Source organism: Stigmatopora nigra, chromosome 1 (assembly GCF_051989575.1).
Source record: "Stigmatopora nigra isolate UIUO_SnigA chromosome 1, RoL_Snig_1.1, whole genome shotgun sequence".
In the NCBI taxonomy this organism is placed as follows: domain Eukaryota; kingdom Metazoa; phylum Chordata; class Actinopteri; order Syngnathiformes; family Syngnathidae; genus Stigmatopora; species Stigmatopora nigra.
Genome location: NC_135508.1, coordinates 19,099,677 through 19,119,456, shown reverse-complemented (window position 1 = coordinate 19,119,456; position 19,780 = coordinate 19,099,677). Strand labels below are relative to the sequence as shown.

The window sequence follows — 19,780 nt, the reverse complement described above, 5'->3', positions numbered from 1 at the left end:
GTTTGCTTAGGGGCAATGGCGGTTGGGAGGTCATAAAATCAAAAGAACAACTTTTATTTGTCTAAAATGTTTGTTAAGTAAAAAAAACTCCAGACAGGACAGGAATCAAAGATGACACGTGGCCAATTTCACAATTTTCCAACTCTAATGATCATTTTTACTGACTCAAACAGATAACAATTCCCACACAAAAAGATCATTACTGTAGCATTGAAAGACAACACAATCAACTGTGACATTTTTAGCATTTTTGCTCGCAAATGATCAAACACCTCGAAAGTGATAGAATGACCACCTACGTCCTACAATATGTAAAGCAATGAGACCTACCCTCTTAAGGTCACATCTCTAACCTTCAAGTACGTTGAGAGCGTGTTTTTCTCTCTAAATTTATAGAGCAATTAAATAAAACATGACGTTCTTACAATATTCTGGCTTCACATTGTGTTTTGCAATCTGGAATAATCTAGAAGAGTGATTAGTCAATTGTTTTACTGACCAAAGTGTATTTGTTCATTCTAAATCTCATTAAAGCAACAATATTATCATTTTTAACCTGCATAATCCACAGCACTCTGCTTATCAAGATTTAGTGCAAGGTCATATGTTAACTTTCTTTGTTGGATTGGTGCAATCCAGCACAAATAACAATAGACCGAAAAATAAACAATCAATAATCATTTCTCATGTATTCTCATGGCTCCACAGACAGACAAATAAATAATCAATACATGAGAAATGATTATTGATTGTTTATTTGTCTGTCTGTTGTTAGTTGTGCATTTTGGGGTGACAGATTTAACTCTCATTATATTTGTGGAAAGACAATAAAATCATTCAATTCAATTCAATATTACCATTGGTTGACTTGATGTTAAAATACAAAAAGCTTTGCATGGGAAGTCCCTCCTACTACACATTGTTGCAAACATTCCTATGTTTGGACTTCCTTTAATGTCTGTGTAATGCAGGAGATTGTGCAGAGGAAGCAGAGGTACAGCTCTGGCAGCAGTGGCGGCATCATAAATCAGGAGACACATACAGGAATCTTGAGAATCTTTCTCTTTGTAGCTGCTTCCCCCAATTTTGGTTGCTTTTGCAAGCTAAACATATCAGGGAGGAATTCAAGTATCTAGGAAACATGAGCTACTATATTATGTCCATTCCAATGAAAGGAAATTATTCAAAAAAAATCCAAATACACAAAATTTCATTTGTTTACTGATGGAAAAAATAGATTGGACGGCTCTCACTGTCAATGACAGCAATGTAGTTACTTTTTTTCACTCTCCCTTTTCCTTTTCCTCTTAAATAGTAATGAAGCACTCACTGAATACTCCTGTATTGAAGACCTTGTGTCATGTTCTGCATCATCCGTTGGCGTGGAATATCTTCCAAGCGACAGCCGATCCACCCACTGATCAGGTAATGAATGAGGCTAGGAAAATCCTTCCAGCCGGGATCACTGAGGGATCCATTTTCTCATTAGCCCCCTCATTTCATAGCTGTCACAATTTCTCCATGGCAGCTCGTTCACTTTAAAGCCGCATGTAAAACTGTCGACTCCAAAATTCATTGTTCAGACTATCAACTGCACCTTCATCTTGGCTGTCCAAGGCTCTATTCTACATGGACAAATGTTCTGGGACGCATCAGTGCTGGATATTATGGTAAACTAAACCAGGATTATCCAATACTGATAGTAATACTAGTCTTAAAATGACCAATCTTTACTCTACAACTGTGCCCCCAAGCCATTGTTTGAACACGCCTGAATTTGACCAAAGATGGCAGGTCAGTTGAAATAAAGCAAAATTACTAAATCTTTTTGAAGTCATCACACGCAGTGAAGTACAAGTCATGCATGTTCATTTTGCTACATGACACTCATACTGTAAACGTGTCAATGTGTTACAATGTGTCGTGTCCAAGGCTATCATGACTGCACAAAAATCTGACCTTGCCTTTCTTATTTTCACTCTCGATGTGAAAGCCAAGTAGATATTGCCCTCTCACACTTTCAATGGGCATTATAATAAGCCATTTAACAGTGAGAAGGAAGTAAATGTAAAGAGTTCACACTATCTTTCGTTCTTTATTATTATTGTTCTTCAGAAAGGGGTGTACAATCACAACTGCCTGCAATTATAATGGTGTTACAATAAAATGGGGCAACAAAGTTTTAGTTTAGAGAGTATTTTTTCAAGCAACAGTTGTCATATGACTTTATATTTGTAATATTAATTTTCAATTTAAGATGAATTTGTTTTTTGTTGTCAGAAGACTTAACCTCGTACAACTTAATTCGAATTTAAATGTTTTTGTGTCCAATAAAATGTAATAAATGGTAGAACTGCGTATGAAAAACGGCATAATGCAATTCCCTAAAACTTCACTACGTACAACCAGATTTCCAGAACACTCTCACTTATACATAATGTAAACTAACTTTGTACTTGGAAAAAAAGAGTGTTGTGTTGAGACCTATACTCTGGGACCAGATATATGTCGAATAAACAAATATGCCACGCAGAATATTTGGGATTTAGTCCTTTGAGTATTCCAATTTTTTCAATATTCTGACACGGTGTTTGGAAGAAAAAAAATCCTGAATGATCCCAGTAAAAAAAAACATCATTTGTGTCAGTAAACACAATGTCATTAGCGGCTGACCCCTTCTAGCTTGATGCAGAGCCTGAACTGGAAAGCTAACATGCGCCCCTCTCGAGAGGGGAGGCCAGCCCTGACTTGCAGCACCTCAATTTGGCTTTTGTGAAGGAAGAGGCGAGGCATCCTGTCATGGCGCCCGCTGGGTTTAGAACTCGTGCTCGGAGTGTTCCAAAGGCTTCGTGATTAATGGCGGGGAACTCAGAGGGGGGAGCCAGGGAGACACTTTCAACATAGGGAATGTGCAACTTGAATGCACAATTGTAAGGAGTTGGTCAAAGCATGCTTGAGTGGGGGTGCGGTTATCTTTTGGAAGGCGGCCGAGGAAGCGTTCAATGTAAAAAAAAAAAACGATCACAACTAATTCCAAGCAAGTGTTGCATTTATTAAGCATATACGGCATGAGAGAATCTATGGAAAACTCTATCAAAGGATTAGTTCACTTGAAAAAATGATTTACATAATTCACACGCGCGCTTTGCTGCATATTCCACATTCAAACATGTTTCTATTAAGATCACATAGTAATTAGAGAAAGAAGCCTAAACATGCAGCCATATTCATTAACATCTAGATAAATAGAAAAAGAATTGTACGTGTTTTGCATGCATGTGGGATTAGCTGTAATTCTGCTTTAAATATGACCGGTTCATGTACGGTAGTTGAATTCAATTGTGTCATTTTGGTGTGCTTTGAGATTTAAGATGATGGATGCTAATGAGCGAGAGTAAATGAATCATTGAAATGAAGATGGCCGCTAATAGGCCCTAAGGCCACTTTGGAATATGATGATGTGGATTTTTATAAGAGGGCCATGGTAGCATGAAACAAGTATTGCATTTAGGGGATGACAGCTGTGTCTTGAGATGCAAATGACTAATTTGCAATTGTTTTGATTTGTGACAAGACACCCTTTGATTTTTTGATTTTTTTGCTTTGATTACAAGGACAAAGTGGACACATGAGGGCCGCATGGTAACATGATGCACAAACTCTTCAATTTATTAACTTGTCTTTAATATTATTACTGTTTTTATGAATAGCAGCATTCACAGACCTGTTGAAAAATGTTCATAGTGGATTTAAAATATATATAAATATGGGTGCCCTATTCCTCAAGTCAATACACCAATATACCGTTTACCATATTTTCTGGAATTTGCTGGCCCGGCAACGAATATTTTTTTTCCACACTAACAGCCACACAAAGTATTACTAGCTGTGCCCTTACCTAACAGTTGGTGGAGTTGAACAGTATTGATGAGAGTAATGGAGAGTTTTTGGTAAACGATTCATGTTGTGTTAAGACTATATGTATCTAAATGATATAATGATTTGTGAACGGAAGCCCATTTTGCCTGTTGTTCCTTATTTTATCGTTATTACGATAACTAATGATGTCTAGTCTTGGTCTCTGATCAATTAAAACTTTACCCAAAAATAAGACTTACTCCAGTGCAATTTATAGTGTATTCCCCCCTCTAAATTATGCTTTTTTTTACCGGTACATCTCACTAGTCTAAAAAATACCGTAACAATGAGTTGATGTGCGGCACCCAAAGAGAACCAAATAAATAATCCATGAACTGAAACAATCGGACACGTCGATGGGATGTGCAAAAATGATTGGCCCGCATCCAACTTATTTTGGTTTGTCCTCTTTTTCCTCATCATGCGATTTGGAAGCAGATCTTGAGCTGGAAATATCCGAGCGTCAGGCCTGTTGCCATTTGGGACTTTCTTCTTCAGCTGGCCGCTTGCGAAGGTCACTCTCCGCTTGCTGGGAAGATGAGCACATACAAGAAAAACTTGTTACAAGTCTATCACAAAAGAGGTGTTAAATCTCGGTGATGAGTGCGGGACCCGCATTTCTTCCTGCATCTTCAGTCACACTTGAGACGCACGGCGAGTCAAACTGTCCACTGTGTCGTCCGTTTGGGAAAGGTTGCCTCCTGAAGCAACAGTCTGAGGAAAAACATCTGACGCCACTACAGCTACCTGACAGGCCACATTAATCATGGTCGACACGCACAGGCAGACCTGCCACAGCCTCTTCTCAGTCACTTAAACGCTACCTTGGGACATCCAGTAAAAATAACCACCATTAGAGATTCCATTGGACATGTATGTTGATAGCAGTATCGTACACTGGGGCTAATGGGTACCTAACAAGGCCAAGTGACATTAGACTAAGAACTGCAACTCTTAGTAACAAAGCAGCATCTGATAATCACTCTGTTTCGGTGGACAGAATAGTTTTATTGTCATTGCAACAAGTAGGCGACAACGAAAAGCTACAGTCCAAAACAGTGCAAGATCAAAATTTCACCAAAGGGCTCTGTGCATATTCCCCTTCATTTCACTCTCTACAGTTCAAACTGCACCCCTATCCACAAACCTTCATTAAATAAAGAGATAATACCACCGTGCTAGGCTGAATTTAGTAAATTTCTTAAATTCAAAGTGCCACATTTAAGGCTATAATGCCTAAATTTGTTTTGCTGGAAAAGCTGGAATCAAAAAATTCTTCCTTCAAGCCGAGCTGAGAGAGGTCTTGCAATCCAAACATGCTCAAAAATGACCCAAATGGTTCATGCCAAGTCACTAGGTGGGTTCGTGCCTCAACCTGCGAACCTGCTCCATTTTGGACATGATATACAAATATTAAGTTTCAACTGACGTACATAATTACACACCGACTATAAAGGCCAACGTGGCCAAAAATAGTGAGTGTCTCTCAATTGCAAGACCTCACAAACCAGCGAAATCTGTGCAGACTAAACAACCGGTTCGCTTCCAAGCGGACCGTGGTGCAGTTCGCTTTACGTGTGAAAGCGACCGACCACACAGTATTTCGAACTAAATCACACAGCTATTTGAACGTGACAGACTTCCTTTGCCACCAGCATTATGGGAAAAAAATGTTGGTTTAGCAGCACATCTACTAACAAGTGTCGGCGTTCGACAAGGAGAGATGAAGAGACGGAATGTCTTTTTAGCTATTAACACGTCCATGTTGCATCAATATACTCTGATTCTGTCCCACAAACGTTTGTAGTTGGATTAACCATATCAATATGGAGCTCTGCTTATTTTTGGATTTTGCTCCATGTTTGCACATACATAGGATTGTTGGCAAATCCTAGGTTATTTGCAAAAATTGTAATGTGAAAAGGAACCACACCAAAACCGTCTGGACCTAATAAGTGAAATGTGGACTTTCCTGGTTTGAATAGTATACCTTTACAAAGTGTAAACAGTTGATCGCAGTCAGGTGCTGTATGTTTGTGCAGAAAACTTATTGGTGTCACTGTCTGTTCAGCAACAGTTTGAATGAGTGTGAACCCAATTGGCCCTTTGTTGAATTGGTTTGACAGCCTCATCTAAGACGTAAAGCATTTTGAGAGGCTCAAAATTAATTGAAATTAATCTCCAGTCCTTCTCTGAACCAATACACACAACTTGGCCTTCCCTCGGATTCATGAATTCCTAACCAATCAATGAACCCACTAACCAGGTTTTGTTATTCATTCCTTCATTTTTTGAAGCACCTATCCTCACAGTGGTCACAGGTGGTGCTGGAGCCCATCCCAGCTGAACCTGAATCGATGACCAACGAATCGCAGAGCACAAGTAGACAAAGGACAACCATTCACATTCACACGTATACCTAGAGACAATTTAAAGTGCTCAATCAACCAATCCTGTATGTTTTTCAGATGCAGGAGGAAACCAGATTACCCGGAGAAAACCCACAAAAGCCTGAGAATATGCAAACTCCACACCGTGAGTACTGACCTAGGTCAAACCCTCCACCCCTAAACTCATAAAGTATCCATTTAAATGATATTACATTCTTACATGCGGGTCCACCTCAAGTTGAGCACATTTAATTAATATGGAAAAGTTGGCCATAAAACAAACAAAACAAAAAAATACATATTTACCAAATTGCTTCAACGCATGTCTGTGGGTTGATCCAGGAAAAGGTTGCTCGTGATTAGCTCAAAGACTGCAAAATAAACTTCCCAATCTTGAGCTCCAAGTCCAGCCAGCATCCCAAACAACATTCTAGAAGGAAATAACAATACAATATAAAGGGTCTTCAGTTCACTCCTTCATTGTGACAGAGCCCACTATTGGCTGAGCTCCTGAATTGTTGCAGAGGAAAAGGAAGTAAAGCCAAAAGAAATTAAACTAAAAATATGTGAGCACACATAAATCAGTCAGGGAGGGCCAATGATTTGCAATAACCACGTAGGAAAACAAATGAACAATATTTACCAAGAGGCAGTCTTGGTCACGTGATTGTCAGCCGTCCAATGGATTAACGGTGGAGGACCAAAGTCATCTGCTGCCTATTTGACGCTCGTGTGCTTTTTTCCCCCCGGATAACATGGTCATCATAAGAACAGTAGCAGTCTTTGCTTATCTAGTGTTTTGGGGGGAAATAAGAAAGGGGGGGGGGGGCGCAAATTCGGCAACACAATGAGCGGAGTACGCTTAGGGGAGAGATGGGTGACGTCATCGCGAAACGGCAGGTTGTTTTTTTTTTCCTGTTCGATTGTAGGGACTAATATTGAATTGCCTTTTTTTTTAAATTGAGATGCCATATTAGGATGCACAATATCAGCGTTCGTTTTAGTAGTACGTTTTTTTTATTCCGATTAATCGTTGTGGATCGAAAGGTGGGCGTCGAAACTCTAAAGGAAAATCAATTGGGATGAATAAAATCAAATTTTCATGTCATTTGTTCTCATGCATTTGTAAATAATTTCAGCGTTAAAGATGCCCTTCTCTTAGTAGACCATTAAATGAAAAAAAATCGTTTATATAGAATTAAACATCTTTTAAAGGCCATTTTCGAAGGCTGTATTTATAATTTCAGTTTTTGTTTTGTTTCCAAACACTCAAATGTGATGACCAAATCTGATTTCAATATGCATGCATGGGAGTGGCCAACAAAGGCTTGCATCTGGAGTGCACAAGACAAAGGAGTGAATCACCTCAGAGCTTCCCAAGGCATAAATCCATGTTGACTACAATAAAAGAAAGTCCCTGTGTATGTGGCGCGGGTGTGTTTTGTTTTCTCTTTTTTCGTGGAACAGAATAAATTGACAGCCACTGCAGTAAGGTATATTTGCCCGTACCCCTACCTCCAGAAAAAATAGATGCATTAGTATTTGTTGTACAAATTGTGGTTGAAATTTGTTAATCAATTAGATTCATGTTGTAAGTTAAAAAAAAAACAAGTATGTAGTATTCATTTGTCGTAATTAAGGAATTTAGGTTTTAAAAACACTTATCAACAATTAATCTCTATAAGAATAGCCATTTAAAATGAAATATTCTTTAACCAAATTCCAATTGAAAGCCTATCCAAAAAAAATTCCATCTGCACATTCAAGTCCACAATCTAAAATACAAACGTCCCTGCTTTGGTTCTCATTGTTTGTTGCAGCTGGTCCTGAATATGGGAAAGAGCGAGTGAGGGTGGGGGTAATTAAATTGCCAGTGTTTCCCTTCTACTTCACGCACACCCTTGAACACACGCTCTGCATTGGAGCTCCAAGGTGTGATATACAAGCTGAGCGAGGCCATCATTTAGCTCCTGTGCCTGCACTAGCATTCTCCGTGAACTCTGTTTGAACCGTCTCAGTGGCAATAAATCAGTTTTTCACCTCACGCACGCCTACACGCACCCACGAACAAAAGCGTGCGGTTGCTCTGGCACCCCCTACAACTTCTCTTTCTCCGTTTGCGTTCTCTCGATGACAGCAAACGAAAAAAAAAAATTGGAAGAACCCTTGGCGAGAGATGTTTGGAAGTTGTTCGCATCTCAAATCTTGACTCCTGTGCAGGGTTCTTTTACACAGGAAGTGACCGTGTGTGCGCATGCGCAACTCGGGGAAGTCTGGACAGATAAGATGAGAGCAGGCTAGTGAAGGGTGTGGGGGTGGGGGTGGGGTCGTTTATGGGCAGAGAGGATGCTGCCGCTTAAGACGATGCATACAAATGGCGCTGTCCGGGCACACATGCGCAAGATTTATGGTTCCAATGCCCAGTATTGCTGTAAACAATGCAGGCCCAAATGAAGGGTCTGCAGTTTGCACAGTATATATACTTCATGAGTCTCCATCAAAAACACACATTTACAATGAGATCAGGTCTGAAAATAGTCTAGTATAAATATAGCAACATATTATTGCATTGTATGGACCTGTTATTTTGGTTTTTGAAAGACATAAACTCAGGTTAATTGCAAACTAGCTATGTCCCGATCCAATAGTCGGTCGGTATCCATATCGACGTCCGATAAGACTGTTTTTGGAGAATTGAACAGTATCGGATTTTGGTCACAAGATCAGATTCGATCCGTTGGTAGCGAGTGTTTTTGTACCATCAAGCTTTATATAAATATAAATTTACCGCATTTGTCAGCGTATACTACAACCATAATACAATCTTCATTTTTTAAATGCATGAGTAAAAGGCCGCTTTGACCCTTTCATGTTGCTATTGTTGTTATTATAAGCCTCATAAAATAAAGCATCCAAAGTGATGATATTAATAAAATGATATTTTTTCCTCTTGCAAGTGTCACAAAGCCAAATCAATTCCCAAGTGCACTTAGTTCAATAAATAAATGAAATAAATAAATATACATACATACGTACATACTACATACACATATGTGCGTATATACTACACACACATATGTGCGTATATACTACACACACATATGTGCGTATATACTACATACATACGTACGTAATACTTTGTACGTACCTATGTACATTCGTACATACGGGGTGCCGAATGGCTTGCAAATCAATCGGCTGAATTGGAATGTGATTTTGTCAATGAATTGAGCTCAAAATGGACACAGTGTATCTCCTGCCTAGAAAGAGAGATTTATCCACATTTGTGACGACATGGCATGGCGGTGGTCAATGCACAGACACGTCAGCAGCATGACCCTGGTTTCAACTTGCAGCCATTATGCAGCTGCCACGGCTGCACACAATAACAAAAATGCACCTTTCATCAGTGAGCAAAGTGACTGCACAAGAACCTCAACTGAGAGTGCCACCTTTGTTTTGTGTGCGAATAAGAATGATCACCATGGAAATTTTTTTCTCGCTCTCATTTCGATAACTGTTAGTGCCAATGTTTTTTCTGTATGTTCAACGATGGGAGTTTTAAGGCCCCCGGGCAAGCATAAATCAGAGCGAATATGCCAGGCTGCAGCTGAAAATGAAAATCCCAAGTGATTCAGCAGCCACGAGAAGACATGCATGCATATTTAAAAAAAAAAATCTTAAACTGAGTAAGCCTTTAGGAATTTCAAACTGGGAAATTGAACATCAGAGATTTACTCTTTAAATACCACATTTATTCGCCAAGGATTACGATTGTTTACACATTTAAAAAGTTCCATAACTTTGCTATTCTGAATATTTATCAACGAATATTATTAACAAAAAGAATTACAAGGAAAACTCTCAAGTTTCTAAAAAAATCCCAAACTATGAAATTATTTCTAATACATTAACATGGTGGTCTTGACCACATAGAAAAGTATCAATGTAAATTGTCCTTGTATACGTGCCCAAGGAAATTGGGGATTTTCTCTTTAGTTTGTTTATATTATGCGAGGGGATTATTATTGTTTGTTTGGGACGATTTTTTGAAATATCATAATCATATTATTCTATGTGCACTGTGCATTTAAATACCCTGATCAGTAGGTATTACTTAAAAATAGATGTTTTGTATGTTGATTATTTAAGGTAATGATTGTCAATTGTTCAATTGATGGTAAAATAAATAATCATTGTAAACCTGATGTCACCCCCCCCCCCATTGCTATAGATATTTTTTAAGTTATTAATTGGTCTAATTAATCATGTTTCATGCCTTTAAAACATTAATGTGAAGATTAACTTTCTGTTGAGACCAGTTGTTTTGACATGAAATCAATGAATGTCTTTTAAAAACATTTAAAGCTAACTAAGCTGCATTCCAATTTTTAACGTTTGATATTTAATAATAATACTTATTAGAATAAAGGCCAAATGTTGAAAAATATTTCAGTTTTAAAAAGAAGACACACATGTTCAATAGAGATTAAAATAACGTGTGTTATTTCTAAATTAAGAAATCAAGTGTATCCTATTTGAATGCAATACAATAAGAAAGTTAATAGCTACTAACATGGCATTTCTTGCGGTAAGTTTCTGTGTAAACATAGGAATAACCGGATCACATGATTTTGTTGTTGTTTTCTTTTAACCCCCCCCCCCCCCTTTTTCAAAGTTCAGGACAACTAATTTTATTATTATACTAAATGAGATGGAAAAAATATGAAGACTCATGCAGGTAAAAACACCCAGGCAGGAAAGGTCACCTCATCAGGGAGCACAAAGGGGGGAACACATGCCCTCATGAACCCGCCCGCAGGCTTCCTCACAGCCGCAGATAGTCCAAGAAAATAAAGACACCGAGGCCAAGGGGACGACGACAGCTCGAGTGGGTCATGGGGTGGGATGATATGCTGGGATGGGGATGGGGGGGGGCGCCCATCTAGCTTGAAATGAGCCTAATGGCACAGAAAATATGTCCTCGGTGTGAACTCGGCCTTCCTCCATGCACATCACCCTTCCAAGCCCTCCAGCCCCCCAAACTTCAATCAAGCACCTTTTCAGGGTGGCGGCACAGAGGCGACACATGGGCGAGAAAAAAGGGGAGTGGAGGGATGCTGCATGCAGCATGCAGTAGCAGCAGCAGCACAACATTCATTTTTCCAATGTGTCCGCCAACATAAAGGCTGCCCCGCTCATTTGTCAACCACGTCTCATCGCTATTCGGTCCCTCAAACAACCCCCAGACGCACTAGTTAATGCTTTTACTCCAATATTGTCCACTCAAACCCCCAAGTCACATTTTACAATGTTATATTCTGCAATATTGACAATACAATGGTCTACAATTGCATGTTTTTTTTGCACAACACAGTATTAGATTGATGGTGAATACAGTTTCTTTGTGCACTCACCCTGAATGGAAGACATTTTAAACACTATTCATCTAATCACAATTTGACTAATTTATCACATTTGTGTGTTCAGTGTTTGAGCATTTTGCTTGAGGTGGTGCAAATATATTTGCTATTTGGTGTAAATCCCCGGCTGCAAAAAAACAATGCTCACGTGGTGGTTACATGAACTCAGGCTCCTTATCCACATTGGAAAATCATGATTTTATTCCCTTTATTTCAGCACATGTGAAAACCAACGTGATGTGTGACCCTTAGAAAAAAAATAAGAGCAACTATTCGGCCTTCAATGGGAACAAGTCGTTCCCTAAATAATATTGAAAACCTTAAACACATTGCAAACGACCTTCAGGTAGATTCGCAAGCAGCTTTGTGATAAAACCACAAGCATACGCACACACACACACACACACACACACACACACACACACACACACACACACACACACACACACACACGCACACATAATAAATAAAAATAAATAACGACCGAGTGCATATTTCTCGTTCAAATAGTCTCTCTCTCACACACACACACACACACACACACACACACACACACACACACACACAAACACACATTTTCAGCCTGGTAACGTGACGACCAAACGTCTAGAAAACTAGAAGACACTTACTGTTTTATTGACCAATATGATTAGCACAAGTACACTAAACTCCGTTTATTGCATTTCACAATAATCTTTTTTTTCGTAAAACGAGCTAAACACAACATCAACACCACGAAACCAATCAAAAAATCAAACAAAATCCTGTCTCAAAAATACACGAGGTAATTGTCACCATTTTTATCCTAAACATAGCAAGTTCAAGATTATCGATGTGTTTGACGTTTTTGAAATGCTCCCTAAATACAAAAAAATAATTATCATCATATCGTTTTACTTTCAGTGTTTTTTCCTTTTGTTTTGTTTTGAAATAAATAGGCTGTGCACATTTCACCTGGAAGGCAGAATATTTGCCCACAATAATATTTGGATTAAATTGATCTGCATTATTCCTTCATTCAAAACATAATTAAAAACATTCAAATAAAGCTTCAAATAAATTAAACCCTGTTATCACGTAGTAAAAAAACGCATCGATCTTCGCAGTAATCCATGCTATATAACATGCAATTTATATAACGTTGGACTCGCACACGATGACTACGGGGGGGAAATGAAAATAGATAGATTCATTCTATAAATAATCAGTTCTGTTCTGTTTAGCTGTTTTCGTCGTCCGTACGTGGTTTTATAACCTGGTAATATCGTCGCCGTGCTGAGGCGTCCCGCTCAGTTCATCAGAGGCCCCTGTGTTCGTAGCCGAGGAAGGGGCAACCGCGCCGGCCACGGTAGCGGCCGCCGAGCCGGAAGACGACGACGAGGACGACGACGACGACGAGCGCACTTTGGTGTTGGGCAGCCGGTGGTCCTTTTTCCATTTCATCCTGCGGTTCTGAAACCAGATTTTGATCTGTCGCTCGGACAGGACCAGCGTGTGGGCGATCTCGATGCGTCTCCTCCGAGTCAAATAGCGATTATAGTGGAATTCCTTCTCCAGTTCCAAGACTTGCTGGCGGGTGTAAGCTGTCCGAGACCGCTTGGGCTCCGTCCCATTGTAGCCCGAGTTCACTGGGCGCGGGTGGGGGAGAAAGGAAAAAGGAGAAAGGGGAAAGGAGAAAGGAGAAAGAGAAGGAAAGGAAGGAAGAAGAGAAAAGAAATAAAGGAGGGGGTAAACATGGATGTGACTTGAAAGATTTATGGCCACGTTTGGGGTTGTTTCAAAGGCAACTTTGCTAGTGGTCGGCGGCTGCCAATTCAATTATTCATGCAAGATTACAAAAGTGGGATTTTTCTTTTGTATTTATTTTTTTTTTATTTTTTTTTTGTGGTGGTAGTGGTGGTGGTGGTGTGTGGGGGGTGTCTTTTTGTCTTCTTCTTATTCACGTTCTCTCTCTCCTTGTTCCTGCATGGCGCAATACATAACAGCAGAAGCCACATGGCGGTGATACGGCTGCCCTGAGTATACCTCAGCTATAAAATTTATGGTGGGTGTAATTACCAATGCCGAGTCGTAAATCCGCCTCAATTGTGCCATTTCAAAAGGCTTCCCCTGCTATCGGAGCAGGGGTTGGCAACGAGATGGGAGTCGGGGGCTGATAAAGGGGGGAAGAGGGCGGACATAAACACCGTCACGCGGGGTTTTTGCCTACCAGTGCTGACGTGAATCTTCTTCATCCACGGGTAGACCACTGGCTGCTTGGACGAGGCGGCGCTGTTGGGGTGCTCCGGGAGGGCTTGGTTGCAAGCGGAGGCGGCGGCCGGTGGGGTGGCGGGGGACATGGACAACTGGGGGGTCTCGCACGAAGCCGGCTGGCCCTTGCCCGCCAGCAGATGCGCCGAGTGGGCTATTCCCGCGTGCCCCCTCGGCGTGTCGGGCTCGGGGATGCTTGCACAGTTGTACTGGCGTTCTGCGTGGTAGCTGGCCCGCGGGGGCGCCGGGTACAGGTCCGGGTGGTGATGCTGCGGCGGCGGCGGTGGCGGCGCCGGCTGCTGGTAGCCCGCCTCCCTGACGCGGCCGTAATATTCGGGACTGTGCTCGGGGATGTAGTTGTTTTGAGAGTATTCCTCGCATGGAGGAAATTTCGGATCAATGTAGTTAGACTCCATCAAATACGAGCTCATGATCATTAATTTCTGGAGTGGAAAATAATTTTTCTAGCTTTGTCGTTTTTCTGCTCCATAAAGCCCTCCTACTTGCGAGCAGCCCTGTAAAGTTACTTTTACCACGTGACACAGCCGGCCAATGGCAACGGCCCTCAAGGTACCCGGATGAGGAAATAGAGGTGTTTAGCATACCTTCAGTCGACATGCTTAACTGCGAGCGAGCTCTCTCTCTTTCTCTCTCTCTCTCTTCTCTCACTCTCTCTCTCTCAATCTCTGATTATCTCCAATCCACCCCCCTCGCTCTCTATCTCTCTTTCTCTCTCTCTCTCCCCTCTCTTGTCTAAAGCAATTGATCTTAGCGACAAAACTAGTACTAGCTTACTTGCTGACCAAGGAGAAAAAAGAAAACACCACCTCAATTATTCAACATCATGAGGTAACCAAGTCTAGCCTAACTAAGCTGATAAATAAATATACATCAACTTCAACACACACTAATTATTTGAACTCAATTTCTTGCACAGTTGCCACATTCCATTCAGAAAATGATCCTCCATCTTGTTTGTGGTTGATATAAAGGCCTCAAGTCTATTTCTTCCTAATCCCTAATTACTAATCCATTTACAATTTTGCATCCACATCTGAGCAAATCCATAACTATATACTCATTTGCTGAGCCATTCAATATAGAGCAAGATATCAAACTCAAGGCTTTGGGGCCATATCAGGCCCACCCCATAATTTTCTGCGGCCTGCACAAGCAAACATGCAGCAAATAAATGTTTCTTGCTAAAACGCCAACATTGTGGCAATTGTTGTCTTTCTTTAAAAAGATAGAAACTCTGCGAGTGTATTGTGGTTACCATTAATCAATTTATTCAATAAACAAAATGACTTTAAAAACTTTTTTTCACTAATATCTGACTTCAAGCCAGGTATGATTCATTTTTGTGTATATCTAATCATCTGATGTTTTCATCCATTTAAGGTTTGCTTTTGGTATGGCAGTCATGATGTGTCCAGGGACAAAAAGGAGTTTGACATCTCAGGTATGGAAGCTAGGAGTCGCCTACCAGGTGACCCCCTTATGTGTGCAATGTTGTGCTTAAGACCATTTTATCTGTAACCAAGATGAGACAATGGTGGTGGAATTTGACCAGCACAAAGATTGTTGAATATAATTTAAATATATATATATTTTAGTGTTTAACCTTTAAATACCGTTAACAAGATAAAATGATCTTGAGAGAAATTACCAAATGCCCCCCCCCCCCCCATCAGCAATCTTAAAAAGATCAAGACTTTAAACAAAGATCTTTAAAATGATGTCTCGACGCTAAAGTAATAAAGAGTGAAAGCCTGAAATCACCAGTAACCTATGTCTCATTCTTTGTTGTGCTCATCTTTAAAAACATAATTAAAAAAAAATTGTACCAATAAGCGGCATGGAAGATGAATGAGTGACCTCTAGAATTGGACAATTAAAAATGTAAATACGCATGAGATTCTTTCAACATTTAACAGCACACGACCAAAACTGATTAGTGAGACAAAAAGCAGGTGCAATGACAAACAAATACAAAGAAATATTCAAAAAGGCAAGTCCAGTGACGAATTAGAAATAAAATAAAAACATTGAAATTTAGTAATGAAAGAAAACTGAATGAATGCATTCATTTTGAAATGACTCTTTATCAACTAATCGTTGTCCGATCTGAATAGCCTATATTTGTCTCCCTCGGGCCACAGTTTGCACACTCTAAAAGGTCACCACCCAGGTCACTAAGCATAAGATGCTGTGGTAGACAAGATCATTATGTTGCCACAAAACAGTACAGCTGCTTAACATCCCAGTTTGGATGAGATAAGCCTAACAATGATGCTCTGATGGGAAAGTTCGAGATCAGATACCACAATCAGAAAAAAGCTCAATATATTACAACTATAGATCAACACTGGAGCAACAAGACCAAACCTCATTTTTTTCAGATTCTCATCTCATCGGTGATAAATAACCATTTTAATCTTCTCACATGCAAAATCTAATTATCTGCTTCTGATATGATACAGAACTGAAATCTCAGATATTGATATTGCGGCTTCTCAAAGGCCTTAATGGCAATTTTCAACTACTGCCAAGTGAATAGAATTTCACAAGAAATGAAAAGTGGACCCAACTGCTTGCTATGAATAAGGACCAGGCCCAATTGCGATCATGGAAATGGAACAATTTGAATCCCACTGAAAATGCACTATTTTTGTTCTTTAGCCCATATTAGTATTTTATAAATGGGGACTTTCTATATGGGTTTGTTTTTAAATTGATTAATTTGGAAAAACAAACTTTAAAAATCTCCTTGAAGCTCGTCTCTAATCCTTACATCATGTATAATCTCATCACTATCTTTCAAACTTTGCCTTTTTTTCTAGCAGACTCTTCTATCACAAAAAACAAAAGTATTGTCCACAAAAAGTACTTGTCGGTGCCAAAAGTTCCAGTGCAAAGTTTTTATTTTTTTATTTTATCAGAAACTGAGAACAGGGATTAACCAGTAAGAGGCTACATAATTTTCTCAGGTAACTACAGTAAAAAACAACAACATCATAACAGGCTGTCGGTGGTGAAAGAGAAAAAAAAGTAGAGAATTCGCACTTGAGTATTAGTCGCAGACCAAGCCAAACTATGAAAGTGCATCTTATAGTCCAGATGATACGGTACTTGCACAATGAAACATTGTAAATGATTGAATACTTTTTCCAAATCTATATTATTTATCCAAATACTACATTTACTATGCTAAAAAATATGAAGTTTGTTTTAAGGTTCTAATGCATGAAATGTACTATGTATGTAGTAGCTATGCTCCTTCTGAAAGAATAAATATATAAAACAGAAGCAATCTGCCCAAGCAAAATTACTTTAGTTTTTTGATGGCATTGAAATTCAACAATTAAAGAATTGGAAAATTTTGTACAAAAGTAGTGTACCAATAAATAAAAAAAGTCAGCCGGTCATAATAGGAATATTTCCTAAAATGTATCAATGCCTGCTAACCTAAATGTATCATACTTGATACATGAATTTTGAGCAATGTGATATTTTCCCATGATTAACAAAAACTGATGTAGCAAAATAAATCAAAAACAAATTTATGAAAAATTATGTTTGAAATGTTATAATCTTTTTGTGGAACCATTAAAATCTCAGAGTCTAAAGTTTTAATTTGCTGTCAAATATTTTGTTGGCTTGGGCTATATCGGGTTAAAATGTGAAAATATTGTGATATAGGAAATAATGAATGAAACAATACTACTGGTACAGTTTGCAATATGTCAAAATATTTCCTCAACAGTCGCTCTGCTATCCCCACACTTATCATAGATGCCAAAATGTGCCATGGAAAAAACCCTTACATTTTGCTATCAGAAAGCCACGTTTAGTCTAGGCCCTTCAACATGACATAAACAAGTAGCCAGCCCCTGTCCATACACCAAAAGAACACACACACAGGCTTGTATGCCTTATTCCAACTCCACATTTTAGTGAAACTGCCTGTTATCCAACTCATTCACTCTGCTTTAATCTCCGTGGAGACGTGCCATGTGCACGCTATACACTTTCTTATCTGGAAGTCTTATACTTTTTATTCTGTTACACGGGCTTTAAATAGTACTAATACGAATAATGGTGATGATTACGATATTAACGACAAGAGTTTGCGGGCGCCCTTCTTTGTGTAAATGTATCATACTTGATACATGAATTTTGAGCAATGTGATATTTTCCCATGATTAACAAAAACTGATGTAGCAAAATAAATCAAAAACAAATTTATGACAAATTATGTTTGAAATGTTATAATCTTTTTGTGGAACCATTAAAATCTCAGAGTCTAAAGTTTTAATTTGCTGTCAAATATTTTGTTGGCTTGGGCTATATCGGGTTAAAATGTGAAAATATTGTGATATAGGAAATAATGAATGAAACAATACTACTGGTACAGTTTGCAATATGTCAAAATATTTCCTCAACAGTCGCTCTGCTATCCCCACACTTATCATAGATGCCAAAATGTGCCATGGAAAAAACCCTTACATTTTGCTATCAGAAAGCCACGTTTAGTCTAGGCCCTTCAACATGACATAAACAAGTAGCCAGCCCCTGTCCATACACCAAAAGAACACACACACAGGCTTGTATGCCTTATTCCAACTCCACATTTTAGTGAAACTGCCTGTTATCCAACTCATTCACTCTGCTTTAATCTCCGTGGAGACGTGCCATGTGCACGCTATACACTTTCTTATCTGGAAGTCTTATACTTTTTATTCTGTTACACGGGCTTTAAATAGTACTAATACGAATAATGGTGATGATTACGATATTAACGACAAGAGTTTGCGGGCGCCCTTCTTTGTGGGAATGGCGCATGACATTTCTATTAGCACTGGCAAGGATGTTGGAAGCCTTTTATAGCGCAATAAAAGCCGTAAATCAGTCGGCTTGAAACGAGCGCGGCTGTGGGACTCCGTCTCAACTGTCTTTGCATCCACGTCGGTGGGACACCCTAAAGGACCCTCGGCCTTAAGCGAGTGCGTCCGAGGCTGGTGGTGACTTGCAGATGCCCATGTATTCCCGTAGAGACGTATTTGCGATTTAATACCACACAAATTCGGTTCTACAGGGTACATATAGACAACTAATTTGGGTTTTCCTCAGCCTCGGATGCGAGAAAAAACAATAGTTCTAGAAAAATCAGTACAAAGAATCATGCGTTTCTTCCTTAGAGGTTGCTGGTATATATGAATATTCAGTCGCAAAAAGCGCAGCCTAAACAAAGGCGGCGTGACAGCATGGATGAAAAATAAGTTTCCATTGTTCCCAAGCATTTCTTTCGGCTGGCTATTACCATACTGACCGCTCTCTAACCTTTCACGCTGCCACTCTGGAAGCTAATGAGAAAAGGCTGTGATGAAAAATGCCATATAGGACATGTGGCCCGGTTTGGGGCTTATTAAAAACGGCAACCGTATAGCCCAGATTGTGAATCGATGTTATTGATTACACTAGTGGCTCAATCCATGAATATATCTCAATGTGAGGATTTCCCCAAAAGCAACAACAATTGTGATTACAAAACCAAAGTGCTCTTTGATGCCAAAAGGGATGCGGGGGCGCTAGATTGTTACTCCGCGAGGATGCATTTTAATATGACTTAGACGGGCTGACCCCTGCTTCACCCTGTGCGTTTGACTGCCTCCAATAGTTCACTGCCAGGGATTATTGATGGAGGGACGCGATTGAATTCCTTCTCGGCGCAAATAGCTTTCAGATCGTGCAGCTAGTTCAATAACTAGTTGTAATGTACACGTGGAAAAGATGAGA

At 39.6% G+C, this 19,780-nt stretch overlaps 1 protein-coding gene and 2 long non-coding RNA genes across 4 annotated transcripts; 1 reads left to right on the top strand and 2 right to left on the bottom strand.

The window, feature by feature from the left end:
- Window positions 1-3,643: 3,643 nt before the first annotated feature.
- Window positions 3,644-8,518, bottom strand: LOC144200727 (uncharacterized). 2 transcript variants are annotated; one of them, XR_013327185.1, is made up of 4 exons: window positions 8,349-8,518; window positions 6,952-7,099; window positions 6,615-6,738; window positions 3,644-4,447 (listed from the first exon to the last, which is right to left on the bottom strand). It is a non-coding gene; the product is annotated as an uncharacterized LOC144200727 (long non-coding RNA). The 2 variants fall into 2 exon arrangements; XR_013327182.1 differs by lacking the exons at window positions 6,952-7,099; window positions 8,349-8,518 and having other exon boundaries at window positions 6,615-6,919.
- A 3,808-nt stretch (window positions 8,519-12,326) lies between these two features.
- Window positions 12,327-14,791, bottom strand: hoxc4a (homeobox C4a). Its single transcript, XM_077730303.1, has 2 exons — window positions 13,941-14,791; window positions 12,327-13,359 (listed from the first exon to the last, which is right to left on the bottom strand). Exons 1-2 carry the CDS (start codon window positions 14,416-14,418, stop codon window positions 12,980-12,982), a joined length of 858 nt encoding a protein of 285 aa, XP_077586429.1. The 5' UTR covers window positions 14,419-14,791; the 3' UTR covers window positions 12,327-12,979.
- On the top strand, window positions 14,593-17,897 carry LOC144205746 (uncharacterized). The gene is made up of 3 exons (XR_013328196.1): window positions 14,593-14,830; window positions 15,383-15,443; window positions 16,465-17,897. It is a non-coding gene; the product is annotated as an uncharacterized LOC144205746 (long non-coding RNA).
- The last annotated feature ends 1,883 nt before the right edge of the window (window positions 17,898-19,780 follow it).

What these genes read in the sequence shown, in the direction of transcription:
- hoxc4a (XM_077730303.1), bottom strand. Translation starts at nt 14,418, where the DNA reads ATGATCATGAGCTCGTATTTGATGGAGTCTAACTACATTGATCCGAAA. An exon ending in GAAGATTCACGTCAGCACTG is followed by an intron (nt 13,360 to 13,940) that starts GTAGGCAAAAAC and finishes ACCCGCGCCCAG; the next exon opens with TGAACTCGGGCTACAATGGG.